Source organism: Wyeomyia smithii, chromosome 1 (assembly GCF_029784165.1).
Source record: "Wyeomyia smithii strain HCP4-BCI-WySm-NY-G18 chromosome 1, ASM2978416v1, whole genome shotgun sequence".
Taxonomy (NCBI): domain Eukaryota; kingdom Metazoa; phylum Arthropoda; class Insecta; order Diptera; family Culicidae; genus Wyeomyia; species Wyeomyia smithii.
The window spans coordinates 28,156,379-28,169,097 of NC_073694.1; the positions used below are offsets into that span (position 1 = coordinate 28,156,379).

The 12,719-nt window shown below is 37.2% G+C and overlaps 1 protein-coding gene across 1 annotated transcript in view; it reads left to right on the forward strand.

Annotated features, from left to right (window-relative positions):
• The window catches only part of LOC129733313 (metabotropic glutamate receptor 5-like), a 53,949-nt gene that overhangs the window by 16,578 nt on the left and 24,652 nt on the right, over positions 1 to 12,719 (forward strand). Inside the window, exons 3-7 of the mRNA XM_055695085.1 lie at positions 11,092 to 11,349; positions 11,428 to 11,541; positions 11,656 to 11,845; positions 11,941 to 12,020; positions 12,085 to 12,420. Of these exons, the coding sequence (XP_055551060.1) occupies positions 11,092 to 11,349; positions 11,428 to 11,541; positions 11,656 to 11,845; positions 11,941 to 12,020; positions 12,085 to 12,420 (978 nt within the window). The remainder of the gene's footprint in view (positions 1 to 11,091; positions 11,350 to 11,427; positions 11,542 to 11,655; positions 11,846 to 11,940; positions 12,021 to 12,084; positions 12,421 to 12,719) is intronic.

Sequence of the window (12,719 nt, forward strand, 5' to 3'; positions counted from 1 at the left end):
TGTCTAAAAGTCTTCTGAATATGTATATCAAAGTGGTCACTCAAATGTAAGTACAAATGAATTGTCGAAAAAATAAATATGTAAAGTTGCTTAGAATAAAAAGACCTTCACACCAACAAATTTTATTGAATTCTGAGAGCATGCTGCCGGGCTTGTCGTTTCTCCTTAAAGAATCACTAGCCTGTAGGAGATTATCTTTCACTGCGAAAGCAACTGCTCTCACACTGGAGAGCAACGCGACGCACTTGCTTGAAAAGAGCGGTGAGTCGTGTGTATCTGAGAAGCATGCAATAAAACACCGCGGTGAAATATCTCTCAAGAGAGATAATGAACTGGTGTGAGCTTCCTCACACGAAGGGTCATTACGCACAATAACTACACAACAGAGCTCACTGCAGTGCTTTTACTTTGAGTCTCTTAACCCTTCATAAGGCGTAGATATACGGAAGGAATCGACACAAACTTAAAAAAAAAGTATTCCTTACAGGAGTAAAAACACATATGTGCCTTTGTTTGAAAATACACTATTGAATCAATCGAAAAAATTGGTGGAGATATAGTTGCTACTGTCCGTTAACCCCAAAACGATGGCGGCATTTTTTAGCCACTGCATTGTAAGCTTGTTTTATTTTTATTATAAAAAAAATGATTTTTTGTCAAAAACATCATAAATTTTAACGAAAAAATTCATACCCTAACCCAGTAGGTTTTAAACAGATGGTTTCTGGTAAAAAAAACATGCCAATTTGTTGGATTTTCTACTAATTAAAACATAATTTCCTGCAGACGTTCTAAAATCACGGTTCGGTTACACAAAGATGATCCCCAAATTTAAATTGTACACTTCTAGCAGTCCTAGAAAAACTAAAGTGTTGTGAAATGCCCCTGACAGTCTTAAGTTAAGCAAAGTTTTAAAATATTAAACTTAAGCAGCAAAAAAAAAATTGGTGGCAATATAGTTGATACTGTTTTATTGAAGGTTGCACATTAGAGTGGGACAAAAAATTAATGTAAGCTCCCATGCACTTCTCGTGTTCCTTATGGGTTCCATAACAACTCTGTAACTTTTCAGATCGATCGATGAAACGCCCGATTTTTAAAGTTTCCATACGATTTTATAAGGGAAAATCCACTTTTTTGTCTTCATCTATAGGAAAAAACCACTTTTTCAAAACTTATTCTCTAGAGATGTCAAGTAGGCTCTTAAAAAAATATCAATAGGGTAAAAGCACCGGTTTTGGCCATAGTATGTAATTGATGAGAGGTATTTGGCCTGCTTCCTTCGAAAAATATGTAATCGAATCAGTTCAACGTGGAAATCGGCAGAACCCACCTATATTTTTCACTAACATTGAGTTTAAATAGTAAAATTATGTTATTTCGTTTATATATTTTCCAACCAAAAAACTTCTCTAGGCTCTTATTTTGGCCATAGCATTTCTTAATTGGCCACTCGGGGTCCTATTTTGGCCGATTCGCGAAGAAGTTGAATTCACACGAATTTATTTTATAATTTGACTTCACCATGTAGATATATTTTATCAGCAGAAAATCCTTGTTATTTAACTAACTAAGAGATACTGGCCTTTTAATTTTTTAATCAAACTAAATAATAATATTGTATTCACACATAGCTAGCAGTACAAAGTACTTCGAGCTAGAATTTTATTTGAATTGAGTAGAATATTTAATAACACTGACATCACATCATTGATCTACGTTAATTTTTCTTCTGTCATTTATCTTTATTAATAAGCTTCCGCTCTTTGCTTTTTTCACATAGAAACTTATTTGTATTATTCACCAACTATAGTTAAAAGTCTAAAACGTTAGTTTGTTTCGGTAGATACAACCGAAGTTACAATTTTGTAAATAATCTGAACCAATAGAAAACGGATATATTATGCAGAACGGATATATTACATCAAATAACGGTGCTGTAGTAATATAATCTTTCTTATCCAAAACCAGTTTTGTGTTTTCACGAATCTCATGCGAAATCTCATGACAGCCCGAAAAACTGCGTACTTTTAATGTTTTGCATCAATGTTAATGTGTTACCATGGATTTGTTTACATATGGCCAATATCAGGATTATGAAAACACGCATTTTTGTTTGCTACAGTAAGTAATGTATTTGTCGAATAACATCAGCAGTTTCAATAGGGAACTTCGAAATAGGAATAATTCAAGACACTTTTTCACAATTATCAATTTTATTCTATCATGGCCAAAACTGGTGCTATGGCCAAAACCGGTGCTTCTACCCTACATGATATTTGTAGGAAATTTTCCTGGGAAAAACTCTTCTGAAGACCGTAAGGCGCTACAATACTTGTAGAAACAGCCTTGTAGATTCACCCCAAACTGATTGAATGTCCGACGGACGGCTCACCATTGAAATTTTCCAGCAACACTGCTACAGCATGCTGCTATTACAAACTTACTTAAGTATGAGAAATAATTTGGCGTGGAATTAATTTTCAAAGTGTGATTTTTGCTCATAGTATCTTCGGGGAAGCCTCCAAGATAAATTTAAGCGATATCATTTCTCATCACATGGTTGAATTTGCAACAGCAGCATGCTGCAGCAGTATTGCTAGTAAAATTCAATGGTGAGCCGTTCGTCAGATATTCAATCAGTCTGGGGTGAATATCTTTTTTCACAAGCAAGGTGGACATCTCTATAGATAAAGTTTTGAAAAAGTGGAGTGGAGTGTATGGAAGCTTCTAAAATCGGGCGCAAATCGGGCGTTTCACCAGTCGATCTGAAAAGTTACACAGTTATTATGGGACCCATAAGAAACACGAAAACACGAAACACCCAGTCTATTGCACATATATTAAATGAGAAGAACAATTTGTCTTTTCTTCTCAGAAAACCTCTAGAGTGCAGGAGAATATCTTGCACTGCGAAAATAACTGCTCTCACACTAAAAAGCAAATTAACGCACATGCTAGAAGAGAACGACGAGCTTCCAGAAAGCACCGCGGTGAAATCTAAAATCTCTCTCTTGCGAGACAATGAACTATGGTGTACTTTCTCACACGTATGGACATTACGCACAATAATAACACAGCAGAGCAGAGCGGTTATTTTTACGGTTTGTTCCTTGAGCATGGCAAAAGAGGAAAAGAGAGTGGGAGAAACAAAAATAGCCTGCGTTGCTCCTGCCGATCGAGTTTACTTATGTCGGATTCGTTTTTGCGGTTTAGCTACACGCCCGGGAGGTTTTTTTTCACTTTCCGGACTACTCGCCAGTGTACACTGTGGTGTACTTCTGCTTATTCTCTCTAGAGTGATTCACCCCTCTTGTTTCTCTCAGATGAGGATTGAGCTGGAAGTGTGTTTGTCTCTCTGTAAGTGGTTGAGACACTTTGGAGGGCAGAAAGAAACAGTGTGGTGAAAGCATTGCTACACGCAGGCACATACTGAAAGGACAGTGCGCGGTGAATTTTTCTCCGCTCTTTCCACATACTGAGGAGAATGACAATCATGCAAATGAATCGTAGAACAACTAATTCTCCGTAACTTTTCGAATGTCGCTAAAATATTACTGAAGTTTGAGCTTGAGCTTGAACGACTGCTTATTTCGGAGTTGCTCCTACAGAAGGAGCCCTCCGTGATGGATCTCAGCTGATGAAGTTGCTCAAAGAATCACATATAGATGGCTGTTTGGGAATAATTTACAGTCTTCAATATTCAACAAATTAGTAGCTTCCGTTTTGTGTAGATTGACAATTGCGCCGGCTACGTCCTCACGATCGAGCTAGGGAAGAAAGGAAGGAAGTGTTACAATTGTTGTCGCCAAAGACCGAGTTTATGAATTTTGAGAGCTACGAAGAGCTGAAGTTTTTGTGATTTACCGACTTTTTAGTTTAATTTGTATTTTATCAGTTGAATTTTTAGATTTGTGGTTGTGGGTGAATGAATACGTAGAGTTTAGACTCTTAATAATTTAGTTATACGCTTATTTTAATTCACCGGTTTGACGTAACTTTCATTAGTAGCAAATCAATCTTTAGTCAGCCAGTCTTAAGGGGCCTTACCTCTTAGTTGAACATTGTCAAATAAGACCTACGCGAACAAAGTCCAATGTTCTCCGAAACATAACACCGAAACTCTAAAAATGATCTTAAAAAGTGCTAAGTGACGCATTCGTATGAACAAGACATCCTCTGTTTATTTACCGACATTTTAGTAAATAATTAGTTTATTTTTCCTCTACACGCAAAAGTTGGAGTGTGCGTAACCAGATTATTTATGAGCGAAATTAGCGCATTTACTGATTAAAATTGTATCCAGTACAACGCATGTGCGTTGGGCATAACGCATTTGATGCTCTAGCGTATTTTGAACGTATTGCGCAGCTCCAAACCACTACACTTATAAAGCATCAGCCGATTTTCAGAAGGTTGGCATCGTTAGAACAGTGCAACCAGCAATCAATACTGATAAGTTGGGTACTGACTCCATTGAAGAAATTATTGTCTGATCGATTCACTTTCATGATTCAGGTCATTTGAAAACATCATTCAATCATTAACAATAAACAAAAACATACGATCAGTCCAAAACATTTTGCATTTAAATATGACTCTGGTTTCATTCACATGCGTTCGGTTCTGCGTTACTGGCACCAGCGTCAATAACTTCCGCGGCAACAAGGCTCGCCATTGGCTGTTTCGGTTGCTAACGATTTTTAGGGATGCACGAGCTGTTGATACGCACCGGCTCGCGAAAGTAAAGAACGGTTTTTTGAGCGCCTCCAAACTGATCGTTCGCCCGAAGCCGAAGTTTACCGAGACATTACGATTTTTGTGTATATCAGAATATGTATCTCTGATTTTGATCTCTGTCAATGTATTCCTTGTACAACTTTTGCGTTATGCGTATTACCCATTGGTTGTGCGAAGTCAGAGCAAATTCTGTGCGAATTGAAAGGACACATTGGATGATTAAAGCTTGAACTTTTGCGTGTACCCTCAACCAAAAATACATACGAAACAGATCTGTATGAATCTACCTCTACACTTCGATGATCAAAGCAAAAATATAATACAGCGCCGCCTACATGTCAAAAAACAATTGCAGTTGAGCATATAGTATGCCAACGCAAACAACTCGAACAGAAAAAAAATCTAAATAAATAATATCACTTAACTCGCACGAAATCCTCCTAAGGTTGTATATTCCGATAGTTCTGTTATTTGAAACACCAACACTAGTAATTTTAGATGAGTTCACCATTTATTTTCGCGCAAAAACACACATGTAATGAAGAAATAACGTGGAAATAAAAACGCGCACAAACAATCGGCCTTGTTGCCAGTTTTCTCATCATCACGAAGTCGTTGAAATGTTGTCGAAAAACTATCAAAGTTATAAAAACTTATCAACAGGTTTGCAACGCATCGTCAAGGTATCGAAGACTGCAAACTGCAAATACAGAAGCAAACTTCGAAATACCTTTCAAAATCATAGAGACCGAACGCGAAGTTTGGGAACAAGGTGGCCCGAATATCCGACAAGGCTCTGTCGTCTTTTACACAGATGGCTCAAAAATGAATGATTCAACCGGAGCAGGTATAAATGGTCCTGGGATAAGTATCTCGATACCAATGGGCCGTTGGCATACAGTGTTCCAGGCCGAAATATTTGCAATTTATGAATGTGCACAAGTCTGTTTGACTAGGAAATACAGGCATGCTAACATATGCATTTTTTCTGATAGCCAAGCAGCACTTAACGCACTAAAAGCCTTCACATGAACCTCTAAGGGGAGTGCATCCTTTCACTGAAACAGCTGGCAGAAAGGAACCAAGTATGGTTTTACTGGGTTCCTGGTCACTGCGGAGTGGAAGGCAATGAAAAAGCCGATTGGCTAGCTAGACAGGGGTCATGTACCGATTTCATTGGCCCAGAACCGTTCTGTGGAGTGTCATCAAGCAGAAAGCAGAATTGAAAACCTGGGAACATAGGACTATACAAGAGAACTAGATATGCTCAGTAGGGCTACGCCAGTCTAAACGCTTTATAAAACCAAGCGTCAAGAAAAGCCAGCAATTGCTTAGTTTAAATAAAAAGGGACTAAGAACAATTACCGGACTGTTTACAGGACACTGTCCAAGTAAGCATCACCTGAAACAAATTGGTCAGTCAGATGACGAAATTTGTCGTCTCCGCGGGTTCGAATGTGAAACCGCAGAACATTTGCTCTGCCACTGCAGTGCACTAATACAGCGCAGAATAAGAGCTTCTGGAAAAGGAACTTTGGAGCCTTTTGAGGTCTGGTCTGCGAATCCTAATGAGGTAATACATTTCATACGAAATTCAGTGCAACAGTCAACAATTCTTCAATAAAGATTTTACGACCAAAACAAACCCGCCGAGACCGAATTAAGCACCACGTTTTTACAGCTAGAGGAATATTCCGGTCTATATATCCCTAGCCATTCATTCACAAACATGACAGAAACAATTACAAACCTACCTAACGCGACAATATCGTTCACAAACGAAAAAACGAACGATTTTAAACGAGAATAAACAAATTTATGTGAACGATATTCAGCGCAAGTGGTGAGAGTTGTCATGTTGAGTACAGTCTCTTACAGGAGTATCCAAATGAGAGTAATTTTTACTTATATACTCTCTCACAGCAGTACCCGAAAATAGGAAAATTTTTCACTGGATTCTCGGATTGCAACCGCATAGGTTACAAAGGTCGCAAGAGGCGCAAGGCTTAAAATATAATTCAATATGCCAAAAATTGAAAAAATAGCAGAGAAAAAAAAAGTTACAGGAGTTTTTGATAGTCATTGAAATCTTAATATTTTCAATATAAAAAGTCCTCGAAAAGTGAAAAAGAAAGTTATAAAAAAACTCAATATATGAACATATCGTAAAAAAATTCTTTTTTCCTCTGTGTGGACTCATCACTGCGATATTTTGATCTATTGTGATATTGCCCAGGTGTTTTCTGTACTCCGCACTTCATATTATTAGCAGTATCATTATTGAGGTGAATGATACGCTTTTTTTTTATTCATATCCGTGCTTGTGTGTGAGAGTTTACCCTTTCATTTCAAGCTTACTGCTCTACTATACCGCCGAGCCTCTTTTCTATCCTACCAATATCGCCAATTACAATTCCCTGAACTGAGGCTACACCTAACGTTCCTCTTTGGCCAGGTTGATTCTAAAAGGGACTTTTTATGTCAAGAGGAAGGAGTCTTATCGAAACCTCGTTCCTCGTGCCAATATCGCCAATTACAATTCTCTGTAGAGGGTAAATTTTTCTGAAATCAGTTTTATTATAAGAAGGACTTATTTTGTCAAGAGGAAGGAGTCTTATCGAACCTTGTTCCTCCTACCAACACCGCGTCACAATCACAATTCCCTGAAGAGGCACTCAATGTTACACCTCTGGTCAGGTTTATTATAAGTAGGACTTATATTTTTGTCAAGAGGAAGGAGTCTTACCGAAACCTCGGTCCTCCAGCCAAGACCGCGTCACAATTACAATTCCCTGAAGAGAACTATTTTATACGTTACTCATAACAGTTTTATTATAAGAAGGACTTTTTTGTTAGGTTGAAAGTCAGCAAGGGTACTATAGAATTCAGCTTGAAGGAAGGGTATGTAGTAGAGAGCCTGAGAATGAACTGGAATGAACCCATGTTAAAGTGCTTCGGCAACCAAATGGCCTGATTCTACTAAGATTCGAACCCACGACCACTCGCTTATCAAAGCGGACTCTGTAGCCTTGCGGCTACGAAGCTCTCTCATCGTAAAAATTAGAAGCCGTTATGTTATGTTTAGAGGACTTACAAAATCACACGAAACCTTGTTGGTTAACAACAAAAAGTAATCAAAAAGGTAAATTTGTGCTGGTGTCCCAAATTTTTCATTAATTTAATTATAGTAAAAAATATTAGCATGCGTTTTAACATGCAAAAAAGTTTAACACTCATATGAACGTCATAAAAAATATTTCAAAAAATAAAAAGTGAAAGTCAAACATCAGTCAGAGAGTTGTTGGAAAGTCTCAAAAAATCATAAGAATCTCATATGAAATTGTCATTAGAAGGTTATCAAAAATACATAACAAATTGTTAAAAAATAGCGAAAGTCGTTCACTCACTGTTGAAAATCGCCAAGAAGGTTATAAAAAAACAGTTTCGCAGAAAATGAAAAACGTTATGGAATTACTACACATCTGGTGAAAAAATGTAAAACAAATTAATTGATTGAATGAAACTTAAAAAAGAGACTGCCTATAATCGCATACCAGTCCCACCTGCATTCTTGTCGTTCTTATAGAAAAGCTATGGTAAATGTCAATCTCATTATATCATGTCGAAAATATGGGAATAAACCACGCTCAACAGCTGAAATAATTTAAGCAAGAAAAGTACCTTTACGCGCTGTTTTCTGTTGATGAAAATAAAAAGATGGGACTGATATGCGATTATAGGCAGTATATGCGATTAGTAACTTTAAAGGTAATGAATAACTTTCCTTATTGCTGCAATGTGTTTAATCGACAAAATTACGCATTTTTGCATTGTCGTGCAAAAGCATTGTCGTGCAAAAGAATCACTTTGTCGTGTCTTTTCTTTTATTGTGGTTGTTTCTCCTTCATCGCTTGGCTCAAACGCATCATTTGTCGCCAGTTTCGAATCCAATTCTGCGTCCACCAGTTTTTCATAGCTCCAGGACACTCCATATTTTATACGTCGAAATCACCATTCTCGTAGTATTAAAAACCATTCACAGAAAGTTTTTTCCCTTATGCAGTCTTTATCGTATGGTTCAACAATCATTTGACGTGCCTCTTCTGCTCTGCTTTTCAGATGTAATTTTTCAATTTTTTCAATTTTTCATTTATTTTTTCAATTTTTTATTTATCAAAATAGGTAGAAAACAATGAAACGTTAAATAACATGGTTAAGCAATCGAAAAGCTATTGTCAAATCTAAAAAAAAAAACATAATATCGTCGAAAAATTGAAAGAAAATCGTGAAAAGTCAACGTCTTCACGCCAAAAGCACGTTGAAAATTGTTCTTTTTTAGAAAAAAAAATTTGTAATATGAAACAAGAACCCTGCTCAAAACTTATTGAGAAATGTTAAGCCCAAACCAGTTCGGGGATATTTTCATTCTTCTTCTATGATTACCCAATCGGCACAAGAGTCACAAATAAAATAGGACTTTTTTCTTACAATTGTCCCCCGAACGTTTTAAAAATAATATGGAAATAGTTTTTGTAATTGAGTAACCATTACTTTTTATAGAAAAATTTGTGTTTATTTTCTTACAAAAGACACTAAAGCTATGATCAAAATACAAATATTTCTTTTATTTTGTTTCCGTGATCGTTGAACTACAATTTATTTATTTTTCTCTGAAAAGTCACAGACGAAATTATTTCACTTGTAAAACGAAAGTATTTTTTCCATTATGTAGTCACGGTGATAATTTGAAGTACAAATGGCTTTTTGTCTTAGCATAGTCACCAAGAAATTAAAAGGTACATTCAAATTTTTCTGACAAATGCACAGTGACTTTTAATAGAAATAGTTTCCCAGTTAGTCACCGTGACTTTTGTAAGGAAACATATGCCAAATGTTGTCATTGAAGAATATGAGATTTTTCTGAAAGTTCCGCGGGATTTTAGTAACTACCCTTTTTAAGCAAGTAACAAAAAAAATAGTTAACTATTTAATAAGGTTACATATTCCCTGAAACTAACGTTAGATTGGGATTGTCTCAAATGAGTCCCCGTATCAGTTGATCTTTATTGAAGAATCAAAATGATCACCAAGAATATTTGGTGACGAACACCTGAAGTTTGTTGGTTCACTAAAATGGGGGGTATACTTGCTAAAAGCGGCGAAAGTAGTCCATTATAAAATTAAACCATAATATGATTTAGACGTTTTCCTTGAAAATTTCCATGTATTTCGTAGCAAGATCACAACAGGAGTCACTCATAAACAGACATTTGCCTTAAGAGATCAACAAAATTATTTTTTCGTGTTTCTGAAATATTAAAAATTTTACGAATACTATCTAAAATCTAATTTTTTTTAAGGGCGTGAAAATTTTAAGGGGTAGGCAATATACTTTCTCCATGAAAATGGGATTGCATTTGTAAATAGCTGTTGGCATTTATCGAATTTTTCACTTGTTCTATGTTATTACTTATATACACACAATCAATCATTTCTAAATTTCATCGACGAAATAAAAAAACACTAAAACAGCAATGTTCGTGAGTTGGTCACGAATAGTATGTTTTATTTAAGAACTTTGTCACGAAAAATATTCTCGAATGTGTTGATAAAAATATGTCTCGCGGTGACAATTTAAAAAAAATAGAAATGTTTCTAGTTTTTCCTATAAATATCAACAAGTTAAAAATATGTAAATGTAGAAAATTTCTAACAAACCACTTTGTGACAATTACTAAAAGTTTGTATAAGGCTCTAAGCCCCGCCTTTTCGACGCTTTTTCAGCATTTCTGACCATTTACAGAACATATTTTTCATACGAATATGAATCTTCTCTTAAAGGTCACCAACATGTCATTTGTGCGGACTGGGTAATAACTGTAATTTCAGGAATTACTGAACATTCATTTGTATGCAAGTTACAATCGTCTTGCATACAAATTTTCATTGAAGATATTGCTTTCTTTTATCTCTCTCCCTCTTGGCTAGCTTTGATAACCTTAAACATGAAAACAATTAAAAATTTTTATCGGCCTAAGGGGTCGTCCATAAATTTGGCAGGGGTTTAAAGGAAGAGAATGTATTCAAATTTCTTTCTATTGAACCCCCCGAGAAAATTCAACATAAGATTTAAAAATTTGAAAGAAAAAGCAAACGTTCACAAAGACCTTTTGCACTAAATGAAAATGATTAAAGTAGATTACAGGAAAAAAACGCTCCTAAGTGTCTAATTTTCTTCCCAATTATCAAAAACCCGTCGAGCAAGGCTTTCTCACACTCGAACATCCGCTGTGAATGCTTCAGTAAATCGAACTAATGAGCGATTTGAACTCTCTTTTCTCTAATGCGTAGGTTCGCGAGCACTACGGCATCCAACGGTCGGAGGTGACGTTTAAAACCATCGACGAAATCAATCACAACCCATCGCTGCTGCCCAACATCACCCTCGGGGTGGAAATTCGGGACTCGTGCTGGTATGCTCCGGTGGCCCTGCAGCAGAGTATCGAGCTGATAAGAGACTCGATTTCGCCTCCGTCCGGTGCTAATAATCCTACCCCGAGGGGTGGTGGTGCGAATCCAGTGGGTTATGTGCCGGAGGATATCTGCTGGGTAGGTGATGAAACGGCAGGCTTTAAATTAATTTCCCATGTGATTTGAGTTTTTTTTCTCTTTTGTCTTCTCGACCAGGCCATGAGTCAAAATAACACGCACGGTTACGGTGGGAGCAACAACAAGTCACAAAAATTTCGACGAACGTTGGTGGGAGTTATTGGACCCGGATCCAGTTCGGTGGCCCTTCAGGTATCTGCGTCTACTAATTGTCACGTATTGTAGAGATTTAACGAAACGTAAACAATCAATTAAAACCGTTTTGTATTGCCTTCTACGGGCACACGTTTGTTTACCGTTCAACAGGTTCAAAACTTGTTGCAACTTTTTTCGATCCCACAAATCGGCTACTCGACCACATCGAAAGATCTCTCCGATAAGGCACGTTACAGTACCTTCATGCGGGTTGTCCCCTCGGACTACTACCAGGCCCAGGTGATGGTGGACGTGGTGCGGCAGTTTAATTGGACCTACGTTTCTGCCATCAACACCGATGGTAAGTGCTGATGTATGCCAATTTGGATGACAGGATATGTTTACTGTCCTTGTGTTCTGTACCAGTTCTAAACTGTTGAACCGTAACGTTTGCAGAAAATTACGGCCAGTCGGGAATTCAGGCGTTCCGTGAGCTAGCGGAAAAGCATGGCGTTTGTATAGCGAGGGAAGATTCGGTAACTGGATGCATACTGTTTGATCCTATGTTTTTGTCGATTTAATATTTTACTAATAATTTAGATTCTGAGTAACGCAGACGACGAATCGTTCTCCGATGTGCTGCGTAATATTGAGCAGGATCTCAATGCGAATGTGGTGGTGTGCTTCTGCGAGGGAATGACTGTGCGCGGACTGCTGAAGGCAATGGAACGGCTCAACATGACCGACAGGTTTCTGCTGATCGGAAGCGACGGCTGGGCCGATAGAGCCGATGTCGTGCAGAACTACGAACGTCAGGCGTTGGGTTCGATTTCGATACGCATTCACAGCCCGTACGTAAAGTCGTTCGATAATTACTACTTCTCGTTGAATCCGTTCACCAACAAGAGGAATCCGTGGTTTCAGGAGTTCTGGGAGGTACGTTATATAGTAGAAAAAGTTGTCAATAACTCCATTACGAAACTGTCAAGAAATTTATGCCAAAAATCGTGTGAAAGTTCAAAAATTGAAAAATTATTCAAGTTGCAAGAAATTCATTAAGAATATCATGAAAATCGTAAAAACATTTCAAAAATTCGTGATTAATAAAAAGAATAAAATTGTTTCCGCTAGGCTTCCAAATTCAATAAATATTTACTAGAAAACATAAAGTCAGCTTCCTCGATGTTGTTTGAAAGTTGTTCCTCATCTCCATCAGCTATGGGAGGCAGCCAACT